At 37.8% G+C, this 17,970-nt stretch overlaps 1 protein-coding gene across 1 annotated transcript in view; it reads right to left on the bottom strand.

The window, feature by feature from the left end:
- LOC135221149 (uncharacterized) overlaps positions 1-17,970 on the bottom strand; it is a 237,813-nt gene that overhangs the window by 28,986 nt on the left and 190,857 nt on the right. The window contains exons 3-4 of the mRNA XM_064258973.1: positions 7,829-7,964; positions 2,735-2,868 (exon numbers count right to left, since the gene is read on the bottom strand). Coding sequence (XP_064115043.1) covers positions 2,735-2,868; positions 7,829-7,964 — 270 coding nt within the window. The remainder of the gene's footprint in view (positions 1-2,734; positions 2,869-7,828; positions 7,965-17,970) is intronic.

Below are 17,970 nucleotides of genomic sequence, written 5' to 3'. Positions count from 1 at the left end.
ACGTGGCTAAAGAGTGCATGGGAGAAGGACTAATAAAAGTAGATGAAGACCCACAAATATACAGAAGACAGGAGGAGAAAGACAGAAATGAACAGAGGACTGGACACAACAAACCAATGCACGGACAATACATGAGACAGACTAAAGAACTAGCCAGCGATGACAATTGGCAATGGCTACAGAGGGGAGAGCTAAAGAAGGAAACTGAAGGAATGATAACAGCGGCACAAGATCAGGCCCTAAGAACCAGATATGTTCAAAGTATGATAGACGGAAATAACATCTCTCCCATATGTAGGAAGTGCAATACGAAAAATGAAACCATAAACCACATAGCAAGTGAATGCCAGCACTTGCACAGAACCAGTACAAAAAGAGGCATGATTCAGTAGCAAAAGCCCTCCACTGGAGCCTGTGCAAGAAACATCAGCTACCTTGCAGTAATAAGTGGTACGAGCACCAACCTGAAGGAGTGATAGAAAACGATCAGGCAAAGATCCTCTGGGACTATGGTATCAGAACGGATAAGGGTGATGCGTGCAAACAGACCAGACGTGACGTTGATTGACAAAGTCAAGAAGAAAGTATCACTCATTGATGTCACAATACCATGGGACACCAGAGTTGAAGAGAAAGAGAGGGAAAAAATGGATAAGTATCAAGATCTGAAAATAGAAATAAGAAGGATATGGGATATGCCAGTGGAAATCGTACCCATAATCATAGGAGCACTAGGCACGATCCCAAGATCCCTGAAAAGGAATCTAGAAAAACTAGAGGCTGAAGTAGCTCCAGGACTCATGCAAAGAGTGTGATCCTAGAAACGGCACACATAGTAAGAAAAGTGATGGACTCCTAAGGAGGGCAGGATGCAACCCGGAACCCCACACTAAATACCACCCAGTCGAATTGGAGGACTGTGATAGAGCAAAAAAAAAAAAAAAAAAAAAAAAAAAATAATAATAATAATAATTAATAATAATAATAACCTAACTTTGGGAAGATAGATGAATAATCTTGGCTCAGACCCAATCACTCTGTTAGAAACGTCGAAAAAATGTGTAGTCAATCCATTCTTTGGCTTTCGCTTGACCTGAGCTTATTTATGAACCGGTATTCTTTATTTTTAAAATTTTTTTTGTTCGGACGAAGAGTCGTCTCTGAAATATGCAAAACTTCAAGAATTTTCCACTTATATATATATATATATATAATATATATATATATATATATATATATATATATATATATATATATATATTATATATATATATATATATATATATATTGAGTTTCGAAGTTTTACTGGATTAAAGCCCAGAAAAAAATAAGAATATAGAAGAATATAGAAGCATCCCTCTTGTGTATTTTTTTAAAGTATGCCGATATATACTCAATGATTTTTTTTTTTTTGAGGGGGGGGGCCGGGGAAAGCGTTCACTTGTAATTGTTAGAAAGTGATTGTTCTTTGTACGTCATCACCAATAACAATAAATCTTCTTAAAGTGATTGTGCTTTGTATGCCATCAACAATAACAATAAATCTTCACTGACACTGCAAAGCTAAGAGTATTGATAGTTTAACACCCGGCTAACGACAATACCGATATTAGACTCAGGTAGACTCATGATTTGAGGCTGCAGAAATCTCAAAGTCTATGAATGACAAAATTCTCACTTTAATCTGATGATGAAATCACACAACTTCAATAATCTCGGCCCACTTTAACAGTTCTGTAGAGGGATGATAGGATCTCATAAATCCTTCAACAGATTTCTGAAAGTGTCAATAGATGAAACAGAATATTTCTAAATATCTTATGACTGTTCCGATTATGTTGGGTTATAGATGAATAAAGTAGCCAGCAATGAAATCATATTGTGATATAGGCGAATAAAGTAACCAGCAATTAAATCATGCTTTTATAGGCGTATAAAGTAACCAGTAATGAAATAATGTGTAAGAAAATGCATTTCTCAATTCATCGAAAACACACGCACTCACACACTCTTCTTAAACGCGCACGACATACGTGTATGCACACATAGATATATATGTAGAATCAGCCGAGAAGTATAAGGCCTTCGTTTCATTACAAATCACGAATTACGTTCAGGCTACATTTCCTTTTTTCTGAGGCAAATGCAAGCAAACTGTTTCCTCTACCTAATTACAAATATACATATATATCAGATTAGAAAGCTGTTATCGCAACAAAAGCTTATAACTTGTGTTCAGGAGCGAATAATTGTTTGCACAATCTCCCCCTCTGTTAATCCAATGAATTGCGCTTATAGATAACACGGGACTAATTAATGTTATACGTTGTATTCCCTGCTTTTTTTTTTTAAAGTGATTGTTGTAATACTCAAACTACTACAGCCAGATTATCAAATGTCGAGTAATTAATATAAGCTATTCTCCATCTTCACTTAACGAATGGATTCAGACAAAAGCTGTGTAAATGTACAATGAACATTTCTCACGGTAAAGATAAAAAGAATTATAACCGAATAATTTAAATTATACATTTGGTCTTTTTTGTTTTTGTTTTAATCACTTGGTGTAAGGATCTTAGACCATATCAGACCAGTCAAACTAAAAGAACGATCTTAGACCATATCAGTCTGGTCAAACTAAAAGAGCGATCTGGGATCATATCATCCTAGTACAACTGAATAATCAACATAGAGTAGAAACATCTGGTACGTGGCATATCTATGGTTTATTTACCTCCTCTCCGTTGATATACCATGTGAGATCTGCGGCAGGAATAGAGGCTGCCGAGATGCAGGTCAGGCGAGCGGTGTCACCGATACGGTAGTCGTTTTGCGTTCCTTCTATGGTGGGCGTCTCCGTTGGCACTACTGAAAAAAAATGAAAAGAAGAATCGCTGAACTGAGGAAGGGTGCAAACGATTAATTTATAAATGCAGCATGCTTACGTTTATAAAAATGGACCTTAGTCATGTTCGTATGGTCAGTTATGAATGAAAATTCTGTGTTGTTTGACCTTTTATTATTATTATTATTATTATTATTATTATTATTATTATTATTATTATTATTATTATTATTAGTGTATACTGGAAGTAAACCTTCTTTTAAACATGTTTTATTAAAAGTAATTGCTGCATCAGCTGTGTTAATTTTATAAAGGTTCTCTATTTTTTTATCATTTATCTTTTTTTTTTTATATTATTACGCAGATGAGGCGGCAATTACTTTAATAAAACATATTATTATTATTTATAATTATTATACTATATTATTATTATTATCACTATTATATTCTTATTATTATTATTGTCAGTAGTGAAATCTCCCACCCTTATTCACATACCACAAGCACAATTAAACTAATTAATCGTCTAACCCTCAGCCATCCTCTCTTGTCACAGTTAGTATGGTTAATGAACAACTTAATTTTACGTATGGAATTTATATTTTGAAGTCTGGTACAGATTGTGATATCTGGAGGACCACGAGAATACCCTTCCCTAGGGACGTAACGTACCGTCCGCAGACTGGGCGAAGAGGCCTTCATTCTGTCTATTCATACAAAAAGATGGTACCTGAAGGATCGTTAGAAAACCCTTCCCTAAGGACGTAACGTACCGTCCTCAGACTTGGCAAAGAGGCATTCATTCTGTCTACTTATACAATAAATAAATAAATAAATAAATAAACACAAGTCCCTGGCTGGGTGACAACAAATCTCGACCATACTGACGCAATACACCATACGAAACCCAGACTTACACCCCCTTCATTTTGCAAATATATATATATATATATATATATATATATATATATATATATATATATATATATAGATATATATATATATATATACTTATTCATAGTGCCCAGTAGTTTTTAATGAATATGTATAAGATTACTATGGTTATTATTCGTCGTAGAAATAATAATGCTACTGGTATAGTCATCTCAATAAAGAAACTGGCATGATAACGAAGGTATCAGTTGCAAGGTTATTGACAAAGACGGGGACAACAGCAAATTGAGGCTATCAAGGAATACGTCGCCCGTTCTCGTTTGCAGGAAGTGAAATATGATACACTGAGTGAATCGAGTTCCTGATTGAAATTTGAACATAAATGAACAGAAGGAACGATAGTCCGGCATACTGTAACCTTCAGCTTGATAAGGAGAGTTTAATCTGATGTGCATATCAAATATTTTCCTTCCCCTTTCTATTTTCTTCTCCTGATCTGTTCCGTCGAATGCGTTATTTTTATGACAACGTACGAAAATCAATATGATTCGGGTAACTAAATGGGCGTTCCAAGTATTTTCAGGATATCCAGTTCAAATAAAAAGGACAGCATGTTTATCATTTTTTTTTCTCTCTCTCTTTCTCTCTTTGCCTGTCAGAGCAATAACCGAAAGCTGTAAGAACGACCTCCTGTAAGTTGAACTGCAGTTGAACGAAGCATTATTGGCTCCGGCCAAACGAGAGTATGCAAATGATAGCCTTTTAATTAGCCTCGGCAATTGGGCCCGGGATACTGACGTCATCCGATAAGCTCCTAATGAAATTCACCCACCGCGGAAGTACACACCTGAAAGTTGAAAGCACCAGCTAAGAGAATTAAATACCGCGCTGAATGTTTGAATAACTTCACCGGGTAAAGTTCGACGACCAATTCCCCCGAGGCGTAGCGACGTTCGAATCGCGGGAAATGAAGGGATCTCGGAATTTCAGAATTGAAGGACAAAAATGATGCAGTAGGATTCGTCCGACATCGAATTCATAGCAGGCAGGCAGCCGGGAAAACGTTGGGAAAGTGCTGCTGCTGCGGATGAGATGTTTCACGGTTACTTTTAGTATGAAATAGGACAGCGAATTTTTTTTTTTTTTTTTTATTCCAATACTAGCCGGTGCTGGAGGGAGGCCCTGGATGCTCCAGATAATGTCGGTCTGCTGATCTAAATGGTAGTGGGCGCGAGGAAATAGGGTGCAGTCAGTAATATGAACTAAAACAGATTAATCACCCAGATTTTGTTTATGTTATATTCTAAGACTCATGCATACATACATACATACATACACAAGCAAGTGTTTACCATATATATACTATATATAAATAGTATAATATATATATATATATATATATATATATATATATATATATATTATAATATATATATATATATATATATATATATATATATATATATATATATATATATATATATATATATATATATATATATATATATATATAATATATATATATATATATATATATATATAACATATATTATGTACGTGTATACGACAGACAGTTGGCCATCAGTTATACGTAGCATATCAGGCAACAAATAACACATTGTCATTGAACATACCACGCTGTGAAAATAACTAACCACTTGATCCAAGGTTCCGGCGCATCGAGCATATGCCTTATCAAGTTGGAATGGAGTGAGAGACAGTGACTTAATCCACTCATGGCTGAATGCATTAAATCTCTCCGCTTTAACCAAATTTGTTCCCCATTTAACATGGGATACTTTCCTCAACAACTTGTTTATGGGGGAGGTTTTAACACTAAACACATGTTTAAATATGATACTCTCATTAAGCAGTTAATAACTCTCTCTGACATTTGCTCATATTACCGTGCAAGTATAATGAATAGAAAAGCGTGCCCTACGAGCCGTACGAACAATCATATAATTAACCCTATCTTTACAGAAATATACATAGTTAATTGATGACCTATAAACTTCTGAAGCAATTATATGCATATTTGGGCTTGAGAATATAGTAGCTGGCTTATAATGTATACATTCTAAATTCCTCCTCTTTTGCCTAGATAAAAAGACACATGCTCAATAGGATGATGTATTCCATAGCAGTATACTTGAATAATTCCGTTTCTATAACTCTTGTGAAGTTCTTGGTTAAAGGAAAAATGTGACTCAAATATCCCATTTTGCTAAGAATCATAATGTTGATGAGTGATGATGAAAGGATGGAGAACAGTTAGATACACTAAAATCCCTATATTAACAAACACTCTAAAAGCCCTTTATTAGCACGCAACGTATTGTGGCAAGGTGTATTCCGACCTCCAGAATACTCGAGACGCGTGCAAGATTTTCCCCTCACGCATAAGTTGTAAACATTATCTACGGTCAAATGTTTCATCGACGAAAACTAAAATGAATGCGCTATATTTTATGAGAAATATTTGTTTTGTACTGTTTAATGTGCACGTTATTTAATATTTATATTTTCATTCAAATAAATCGATAATAAATATCCTATCCTCAAATTCCTGTGTCTTTAACTCAATGTAAAAGCACCTTTTCCAAACTTTTTTTTAGGTTCTTCCATTGACCTTTCTCAACAACCGCCCCAACCCCAACAACAACAACACAGTAGTTTGTAGGCTTACTCCCCAAGCAAGCGAAAACCATTAAGTGCTCGCCATCCTAAAATAGGTTTGGGAGCCCTGTTGCGAATGATCAAAGCAACCAAAGCAAGATGGTGAATCTCGTCACTTATGGCAATTTTTACACGACAAATTCTTCTTACTATTATAACTTGTAACTTATAGACCCTATTTTCATGCCTTCGACAACTTCGTTCAAACCAGTTTCTACAGACACACAGTTAGTTACCTGTTTATTTAATTTCATTTCTATCTCTCTTGTTTGTTTAATTCTATCACCAAAGACTGTCGGGAAAAATTGATCTATAACCATTTGATCAGGATATATTAATTTTTATGCCATCGACAATAGTATTCAACATTCTACACACACACAGCATCTCTTGGACTATATTTTCTTGTGTCATACTAATGGCACTATCGCTCTTACAAACCGAAAAAGATTTCTGTTGTCTGCCAGTAAATACCTCTTGACAAACATATTTCACATCTCGTTATTTTAATTATTCTAATCATTAAAAGAAGATCTCATTAGTGATCCTTTCGACCTCTAGAACCTTTTGGTTTCTGTATGTTTTCTTCTGTAGCCATTTCACGGACCACTCCTAATGCTCAAGGCAATCTTCTCCAATATTTAATCATCTAAATCTGCATATTCTTTTTTTTTCTATATTCGGCAGCCTACCAAAATACAAAAAGTTGGCACAAGCCTAAATTTTGTCTATGCCACTTTAGTACTATATCATGGTTTATTACTAGAATCGTTCTGCTACTAAAATCCCCCCCCCCTCTCTCTCTCTCTCTCTCTCTCTCTCTCTCTCTCTCTCTCTCTCTCTCTCTTAGAAAATAAATACTCTTGTCATCAGAGAACCCTCGACCTTATGTCTTATTTCCGTCTTAATTTGACACCTTCGTACTTGTCTACGTTAGTTCATAATATTCAACTGCACTTCTAACAGTTTCTCTTTGCTTACATATATTGTTTTTTTTTTATTCGTCGTTGTAGAATTGCGAGATTCACATTTATTTTTCTTCATTTCTATGATCCTCTATCCATTATCATAAAAGTTGTCAATGTAAGAATACTGCATTACAGATTTAAAATTAAAATATACTCGTATCTGTTGTGTAAAGTGTTAACATTTTCACAAAGGTCAGGATGTTCATCCTAAATTGAATAATAACACAAGTAAGCATTTTACCCTTGCTTTTATCATCTAGCACTGAAGATGCATGCTAATTGTTTCAAATGTACACGCTAATTTTTACTCCAATATTTAATGCATGATTGAGAGCAGAGTTGTTACTGAATGGATGTATTATAACATGGCTAGCTTTAATGTTTTTCAAGAACAAAAATATGAAAATAGTCCACGCTGACTTGAGAACTATACAATACTCACCAACAACCATCATTTCTCCACTCTTGTCGGCAGTGTGGAAGCCTGGCCAGTCGGTTACAACCTCACATTTATATCTCCCGCCAGAATTGAGGCCAACATCACGCAAGACGACACTTTCGCCGGTTGACAAGTCGGACTGCGGAGGAAATGACACATTAATAGAAACATTACAAAGACAAAACACCGAATATAAATATTCTCCGTCAAATCAACGAGGAAAAACTCTGTCATTGTCAGAGAACCAGGTAATTAACATGAGACTGTAGGCATAAGCATACCTACACTCACATGAATACACAAACACACCCGTGAATACATATGTATGAGTGTGTGTTTATATCTTCCAGCTTCCTCAGCTAACATACACTTACTCTCATTTGCACCATCTGCACAACAACTTGAACATTCAAATATCCATGATGGTTCATCCTTTTACTAAATAAAAAATAAAAGTCAAAGGGCGAATCATCATTTATACTTGAAAATATCGAAGATAATAAGGCAGCGTATGCCGGAATTGAAGGTGTAAAGCAAGGGTAACTGTAGCTCTTGTTGTGCTAGAGAACCTTATGGGTAAGATTCAGTGTGGTGGCTGCAAGAGTTGTGACAAAGGGTGAGTGTGAGTATTGTTCAGAGTTTGCGTCTGTGATTATTTGGATTTGAAGAATTTAAAAGCAAAAGTAGAAGATGGAGGAGACACCATTGTGACAGCTATAAAATTCCTTGAATAAATGAGAATGAGGACAGTGGATATTTATTTGGAAAATGGCTAGACTATTGGAAATACACAATTCCCAAAGAAAAATATACAGAAGTTCACTTGTGTATCTGGTTGAAAGTAGATGGGAAAGCAAGTTGATGGGGATGGTGTTGAGAAGGCGAGTGGCAGAAGTGTATGCGATCTTTATTTAACTGATGCCAAATCTAGATAGATGTTCAAATAGCAGAGGAAGAATTGGAAATACAGCTGCAAGGGCAATTCAGGTAAATGAGTTTGCTGAGATGGAAATCAGAAAACATATGAGGAGAAAATAAATAAAAAGGGCTCTGGTTACAGGCAAATTAGAAGAATTGCATAAAGAGTGTAAAATTCTAGAATGGGATTATTTTTGTGGCTCCAGGAAGGTAGGAAGAGGGAATAAAGACTGTGAATGATGTCACTTGCAGTTGCAGGACACAATAAACATACAAATGGAGGCATGTAGTCTGAAGAGAATGCAGTCGTCTGATGATGAAGTGATATTTATGAGGTGAGTGTCTGCCCACCGCTGCTTCATTCACGATCCTACTGCTGATCATATTGGTATAATTGGAGACCTTAATTATCATCTCAACAAACAACTTTATAACGAACATGATCGCGTCTGCCAAAGTCACTCTCCCCAAATTAGCGATGTAATGCTATTCCTTCCCTTTACCTATGTACAAAATAGAACGGACACAATTACAACACCTGGCTGGACAACTGCATCACGTCACCTTCTTGATTCAGTTGTGACCTGCAAAATTCGCTACAATCTTGCAACAGGCTAAGATCGCATCCCCTTACAGGTGTCATTCAATGCTCCATCCCTCCCAACCGTGAACACCCTAACAGATCACCTACCTACTATCAACTGGGACTTTAAAAACCACCAGAAAACCGGATCCTTTCCAGTGACCACAGAAAACAGGATGTGGCCAAGAGTTCAGTTGGCAGATGCTTTACTTTGCACTAACCCAGAATGAAGAAATGACCACCTCAGGAGAGATCTGAAAGAATGCTATTCACATGTAATATCTTCTATGCTTGCTCCCAGCAGGGAAACCTTTAGATTTCGTCAAGGCAACTCTCATAATACACCTGGCTGGAATGACTTGGTTAAAGATCTGTATATACATATTCAGAGAAATATTTTTACTGTGGAGGCTAAACGGTAGCCCGAGGGAAGGAAACTTTGCATTGCTAATGGGAGGCAAAAGCACAGTGTAAACTTGCTCTTAAGCAGAGCAGGATAAATGAAAAGCAACTAACAGCTGATGCAATAATGTCTAGAAAAATTAGCATCCGGTGATTACCCTCGTCTCTGGAATGACATTCAATCCCTAAATCCCAAAACTAAGGAGCTATCACAGAGAGCAGGTGATGTAGCTATCGTAAGAATGTGGTGCGATCACTTCAGCGCTATCCTAAATTGTATTATAACGAAGGTGCGAGTATATATTCAAATGGTTAGAGAGCTGGCAATACAATGCGTACAATGATAATAATACATTAAACATGGCAATAATAATAGAGAAGATATAAGTAAAAGAGTTGTATGAGAGATGCCCGCATCTTTGGGTTGCGGGGTCGTTGTCGTAGGATAAAAGCTTGATTCGCACTACAGGTCCGGTTGCACTCCGCTCTCACTCCAGTCACTGTCTAGTTCAATAATGTTACATGAATTTCAATGGCAGCATACATGCCAGCGCTCACGGTCTGTTCTTACTCCAGTCACGGTTCCCTCAAAAGATATTTTGACTGGAATGAGAGCGGAGTGGGAAGGGACTGAGCGCCAGTGTGAACTCAGTTGGAATCGTTCTGAAACTCGTGATCCACTCTAGTCTTGATTCAGCCTTCAATAAGTAAGTAGTTTTACCTTTTGTCCCATGTGAACATAAATAATAAAAAGAAAATGCCACAATTGGATCATGCAAAATGTAGGAAAATTATTTTAAAAAAGGGCTCCTTTTACTCTCACCATCAGTAAGACGAGGATACAGAGTATGAAATTCTCCTTCATTCTTCCTATATTGCAACATAAGATGAACCAACAATCTCCTTTTTCAACTTTGCTTTCTTTCTTCATCATCATCATCATCAAGTGCAAAGGGGATTATTACCAAATCGGCTTGAGAGAAGTCTCAGTTCTTATGTAGTCGGTGGTGAGACTTTCACTGGTGCTGATGGAGAGGAAATAATGGGACCGAGAGCAAAGTGAGAGCCGACCGAATGTCTGAACCAAAAGGGACAGAGAACAGAGCAAGTGCAGAACTAGACGGCCTGTAGTGCTCAAAAGCTTTAAAGGTGTGAGTTGGGTCCACCTGTGGATCCTAGAGGGGGCCCCTGAATATTTCTTCATATTCTTGTAGGAGTTGCCACATTTCTGGCAGTGAGGAGGCTGGTGCAACTGGGCATATTTGTTTCTTTTGCTGCCTCGTTGATGGTGTGATGGCCGTACGTCTACTTGGCTGTCGAGGTGATGATGTTGGCGTTGTTCTCAGGATAAGTTGTTTTCTGCTACATCCACTAGCAGATTGTGTGGCATTAGGAAATCGGCTCCTAACAATGCTATCATCATGTATGCCATGATGAGGGTCCAATTGTAGTACTTCTCATTGAAAGATACATCAAGATCCTGCCTTTTGTATATTGTGAGTGGTGTTCTGCTGGCAGTGGATTCGTGCAGGTTTGTGGTGGGAGCAGGGTTAAGTTGTTTATTTGGACTGGCTAGGATGAATGATCTGCATGCTCTGGTGTCCATGAGGAACATTGCGTTGGACCTCTTGTCTCTTACGAAGAAGCATGTGCGGCCCCCTTCATTCGTACCTGGAAGAAAATTAGTGATGGGCAGGCACAGCTTCTCCAATGAGGCAACTGGTCTGCTCGCTGCTGACGTTAGTTTGGTTGGGTCGCTTGTGTGACATTATTGCATGTTTTTTTTTTTAAACAGGGAGTCTTTGTCACACTTTTGGGCCTTTTTTTCCTAATTTCCAGAGGAAAAAACATATGTCCCCTAGAGGTTCATCATTTTTCTGCTTAGTCTTCCCCTTGATGTCTTGTTTTGGTTGTCTGCTGGGTCTGACATGGTGCTGCTGCTGATGTTGAATGTGTGGGAACCCCCCGTTTTGTGGGCCATGTGTACTTTACTGACCAAATTCAGGAGGTTTTGGGCATGGCTGCTACTGTTTGGCAGGGTAATTTTGTGAGGAGTACCTCCTACACAAGGTCCAAGGATGACCTTGGTTGGATATCGGTGGCGGGAAGCATTATGAGCCGCCATTTCTGCTTATAGACGTGTGATGATCGTTTGTCATGGGTGCTCCCACGTGGTTGAGTAACTTCCTGGTCCTTCAGTAGTTAGTAGGTGACAAGGGCACGTAGTTCCTTGAATCATCCTACTATTCGCTTGAAGACGTCATCTGACAGAAATTCGAGGACGACGTCTACGCAGGTGATTTATTTGGAAGATTATTTCTATTTTGAAGAGCCATACCTCTGGGTTGTGTGGCATGAATGGAGGTAGGCATATGGAGGCAGTGGCGAGGTTCTCCCTGGTGAGGCTGGCAGCGATGCTGGCTCGGCCGTGCACCACCTTGGGTCACCAATGTAATGAAGGGTGTAAGTAAGGGTCGTAGTTCTCAGCTTACTAATTTATTCACCAAACATACACACAGGTTAATACCTCGTGCGAGCAGAAATGTATCGCCTGACATCCGGTAGGTAGGAACAGGGATTAAGTACAAACATTTGTGTTTGTTCACAGATAGAAATATACAGATGAAATGGTACAGGATACATGACTGAAGTTCATATACAAATGGTTGTAAAGCAGGTAGTGCAATACTATGTATGATGATGAAACAATAAGCAAGTCAATAATAATAACGAAGATATTTGTACAACAGTTGTTGTCGTGGGATAATGGCTGGTGCTTTATGGTAGCAGAGCCCCTTGCCCTAATATAAAGTAGTATGGTGTTGGAGGAGCTCAGGGGCCTAATGTCAACCTCTGGGCCATGCCCAATAAGGACTTTTCTTGTTTTTGCCTGAAACCACTAGGTGTCGATTCGCACTCTTGACGGAACGCGTTTTCCCCAAGATGTAACCGAGTACCAGGACCTATCCAAGGAAAAAGAGGGACGCCATATCTTAAAAACAAATCATAGAATTGTCTTTGGAAGTAAATCTCATTATGTTTCCCACACCATAATTACTATTGGTGGACTAACCTAACCTAATCTAGGGCCATGGCAAAAATACCGGGGCTGGTACAATACTAGCATACATCTCAGGAATTTGCTGCCTGAAAATTTACTAATTGTGATTATGGAAGATTGATCGTAAACGTAATTTTTCATTAGATATCGATAAAAAATTTAAGCCCAAAAAAGTTGCATTATATGAAGTTTCATTTGCCAAGGATACCATCACCTTTAATACTGGCATTAACAAATCCTGGCTTGCCATAGATATGAATGATTTACGCGCAACTATAAATAACTAAGTTCAGGTAAATTCCGAAGCACAAATCCCTTTCAATCCATTTGCCATTTAATTGGTTTCTGTTAATCGTAGAGTAAAATGCAAATGAATGACATTTTCGACTGAAACTCGTATTTCAAAAAGAGAACAAAAAAGAGATTTTGATGAACTCGATATACGTTTGGGGAATTTTCTTTGGTGTTACAATTAACTGCGTATTCGTATAATGCAAACTTAAAAAAAGCATTTGATAAGAAAGGCATATATACACATACATACATACATAACATACATACATACATATATATATATATATATATATATATATATATATATATATATATATATATTATTCTTTTCATTATAAATGCCAAATATTATCCTCCTCGTGTACCTACAATTGTGACCGAGTATTTAAAAAAATATACAGTTTTTAAATTACAGGGGAACATAGGAAATAACTTGGAATTTAACTCATCCCGGCGCTATTAATATTTGATCGTTATTTTTAATACTTGAAGCTTTGATTTGAATACTAGACTTAACAACATAATAAGTTTAACGCTGTAATATCCCGTGATTTAACTTTGTCGAGCACTACGTAGCAGGATACAAATTATTTTGAAGTGAATAATCGTATATTTTATTATTATTATTATTATTATTATTATTATTATTATTATTATTATTATTATTATTATTATTATTATTATATTTGTTTTTTTAAGCGTCCGGTTATTGTCGTCCCACCTCTCTGGAAAGTATACAAATGAAGGTTTAAACATCATAAGTATCATAAGCTTTCAAGCAGAGCAGTAAAAGTTGTATATAGTACATGCAAGCACTCGCATATCTGAGATTATACAAGTGTGAGTGTTTGTAAGCTTTCCTGTCTCGATTTTTATTCCTCACTCTCAAGTTAATATAGATTTTTTTTACCAAAGCGGTATACACGCAACAGTTTCTCGCCTCACACACTCACACGCAAAAATTAAAAAAAAAAAAAAATACACGAGAAGATGGGTGTGGCTCCCATATGCGCAATCACTTTATAAGTGTTAAGCTGTCCACTTATTAACAAGCGTCATATTAATTTAGCATCTCTCCGGATGTTAGAGCATCTCCCTGTTTCAAAAGTAGAGAGATGTCGCGTTTTCCCTCATCTCCTCTCTCCCCCGACACCCACATCTCTTCGTCCCCCCCAAACCTCTCCCCGACCCCTTAGGGTCTCCGGGACGGCGAGAGAGCGTGTCTTGGAGGAAAATAAAACCCGGGGCTGTCCGCCTGCGTCGTCCTCTTCAGGGAGAGGCGTTCCTTGCCAGGACGTCTTAATAACCTCAGCGTCAACGCCTGTTAAGTCTCTCTCTCTCTCCTTCTCCCTTCTTGAACGCTCGCCCTAACCAGGGGCGCACTCCTCCCCCCCTCCTTTTCCCGTTCCCAAACGCCTGCCATCCCGCCACACCCCCAACCCCCCACCGCCCAGGCTTGTTTTGTCCATCCTTCTTCCCTTTGTAGATGTTCATCATCCACTATTTCGTACGCTCCAGTCCGCCTACGATTCTCTTTGGAGTTTATTCCCGACGCACGAAGGACCCTTACTTGCTCGCATCGTCGGTTTGAGCTGCCACATCTTTGCTAATGTGGGATTTCCTTCTCTTCGATGACACTATAGTAGAGTCACATCAACCGTACATTTGATGTCTAGGCCAGTCCCTTACGACGCTCCCGATTGGCTGTTGATAGGCCAATGACAGGACTCTCAGTCTCTCTCGAGAGAGCTCACATAGACAGGGTGTATGCTCCACCTCTCCTGAAAGACGTATAACCCTCAGAAGAGGTGGAACATAGATCCTACTCATGTGAACTCTCGAGAGAGACTGAGAATTTCAAGCCCTGTGATATTGGCCTATCAACAGCCAATCTGAAGCGTCGTAAGGGACTGGGCCAGACATCAAATGCACGGTTGATGTGAAACTACTAAAGCAATGTCTTTGGAACATCTACATATATATAAATCTAATATGGATATCATATCATACAAGAACGACGTTTCTGGCGGGCTGGGTTACAACTAAACACCTTTTCTTCCTAGCAATGTTTTCAATTTACATTCATGATGGCGGCGATCAATTTGAGACCTGCTGTATAGCTGCGTTCAGTTAACAATAATCAAAGACAGAATGTTCCCATGATTATCATGGTCACGAAATGAGTCCTGTTTCAAAAAGGATTGCGATGATCAAAAGTTAATGGATGTTGGCGGATATTAAACGTTGATACAAAATCAACAGCCCTTCCTAAAACGAATAATAATTGTCTCCGTCGTCTGTTTGAGATTAATGTTTTCCGTCATAAAAATCCCATATGTTTTGATAGTTTCATTTGTAACTGATACAACGAATAATTTATTATTAATTGTATGCATTGATCAGATAATGTAATAGAAATGACAATGAGAAAATTAAGATACAGATATTCTCGTTACTAAAAGTCAACATGAATTTATCAAACTTTGTTGATTTCACTTATATTTATATAAACTACAAAAAGAACCTTTCATTATGACTATCCTTGAAGTCAAGGTTTACTACTCTTATTATTTACTGATTTACGTTATCTATAATGTAATATAATATAATATAATATAATATAATATAATATAATATAATATAATATAATATAATGTAATTTGAAGCTTTTGACAACAATGCTTTTCGTTGAAAATCTAAATGTTTCTGGCATAATACGGTTCTTGCCACATTTCAGTTTACTGTAAAAGAGAACTGTTGGGATAGTGGTATGTTGATCATCCACCATCCAATCATCAACCATACCAAATTGCACCCTTTTAGCATCAGTACTTTTGATTTTATTTAAGGTTAAAGCTAGCCATGCTTGTCCGTGGCTGAAGGTTTCATGGGCCGCGACTGGGGTCGTGGTTGAGAGTTTCATACAGCATTATACGCTGTGCAGAAAAATCGACTGCGCCGAAGAACTCTCAGAGCATTTGTTAATTTTTTAATTTTTTTAATTTTTTAGCTTTTGGAGGTGTGATGATGATGGAAGATATAGTAAGGTATATTTGTATTCTTGTCTGATTTCAGAATTTCTTGGACCTAAAATCAGATTTCCTTGGTAGTGACATTTTCAATACAAAACAAACACGCACGCACACGCACACATGTGGAACGCGATGAATATATAAATAAAGACAAAAACAACAAAGGAAAGGGAAACGAAGGAGTACTACTGCGAGTACTTCGAGGCCATTCGACTCCACGTCCTTTACTTAGCGAAGGAGTACTGCGAGGCCTTTTGACTCAATGTCCTTTACGCGAGGTCTTTCGACTCAATGTCCTTTATGCGAGACCTTTCGATTCAATGTCCTTTATGCAAGGCCTTTCGACTCAATGTCCTTTACGCGAGGCCTTTCAACTCAAAGTCCTTGGCTGAGTGAAGGACATTGAGTCGAAAGGCCTCGCAGTACCCCTTCGCTTCACTTTCCTTCGTGGCTTTTGCTTTTATTTATATGTGTGTGTGAGTGTGAGTGTTTGTGTGTGTCTGTGTGTTGATCTCTAAGCTGCTTAAGTGGCAAAAGTGGGACAAATAAACTTAAGGTATTAAGTAGAGTTTAACAATAACTTGCATAATCATTTTGCATAAGCGGTATAACATTGTTTGCGAGAACTCTTCTCTTCGTCAAACGGTAATATGTATTGACAATCGCACAAACTAACACACAATCTAAATATATTGTATATTACCAACATTTCCCAGAAAACTTCCAATTTCGTTTATGAACGGATTCATGTGATGTCATTATTTTTATCCATTGAATCGACAATGCATATTTTATGCTAGTATTTTTTATTGCATTCGGAGTTTATGTTTCCTAATCTGTGGATGAAATATTTTGTATGAGTAAATTTGTCATATTTCCATGGATTTGATTCTAGATTAAATGTAGATTTACAATGTCAAATTGCTGCTTCATAACGTCGACGTCAGTCATTTACCTGTTCATGGTCGTCAATGATAAGGGCGTGTCCATTTTAGTTTATCATTTCCAAATAAAGAGCGCCTCATTGGCGTGATCGGTATGGTCTTGGCCTGCCACCTTGGTGGCCGCGAGTTCGATTCTCGGGCATTCCACGGAGGTGTTAGAGATGTGTATTTCTGGTGATAGAAGTTCACTCTCCACGCTGAACAACCAATGGTTTCATGCGACGTAAAAACACCACACAAACAGTCGTCAAATAAATTGTCCGATATTGATTTAATAAGTGAACACGCCTTAGAAGCACTATATCTTCCTCTCCACCAAATGACATGTACATTTTTGTTCTTATACAGATCGAGGAATCCTGAAAATCGATGCTAAGCTACCTAGAATACTCTCCAATTTACCTTAATTCATTTCCCTTTTCCTCAGTTACGTCTGATTACTCTTCCCATTCTGCTTAATATTGATAAGTGATTAAACTGACGATGTGGGGTATATTTGTATGCCAGTGGCAGACGATGACTTGCTCGCTATCAGTTTGGTGTTTATTGGCCATTTGCTTGATATTCATTGGGTAATGCCTCTAGGAGCAAAGGCCTCTCGTACAGGGCAGCCTCCCTTGAGAAGGGGCAAACTAGCCTCTGGTAAATCGTGAGTGTTCTGCATTAACCAAATGACTAAAATGAAAACCAAGTTGTTGAGTATTACCTAACCGTCCACCAGCGGCGTATTGATGTGACCACCTCCATTATTCTCATACTCTTATAACAACTATAATGACGCTGTCTTAGTTGCTGGTTTTTTCAGTGTGTTAATGGGAACATGCATTATCTGTCTTCACTATCATTGTAGCATTTTCCCGTATGTGATCGTTTTTGTGCTTTGTTGCGTCTCCCTCTCGTCGAAATACGCA

Source organism: Macrobrachium nipponense, chromosome 2, assembly GCF_015104395.2.
Source record: "Macrobrachium nipponense isolate FS-2020 chromosome 2, ASM1510439v2, whole genome shotgun sequence".
NCBI classification, from domain to species: domain Eukaryota; kingdom Metazoa; phylum Arthropoda; class Malacostraca; order Decapoda; family Palaemonidae; genus Macrobrachium; species Macrobrachium nipponense.
Note: the sequence above shows the minus strand (reverse complement) of the source record. Positions and strands in the feature narration are given on the sequence as shown.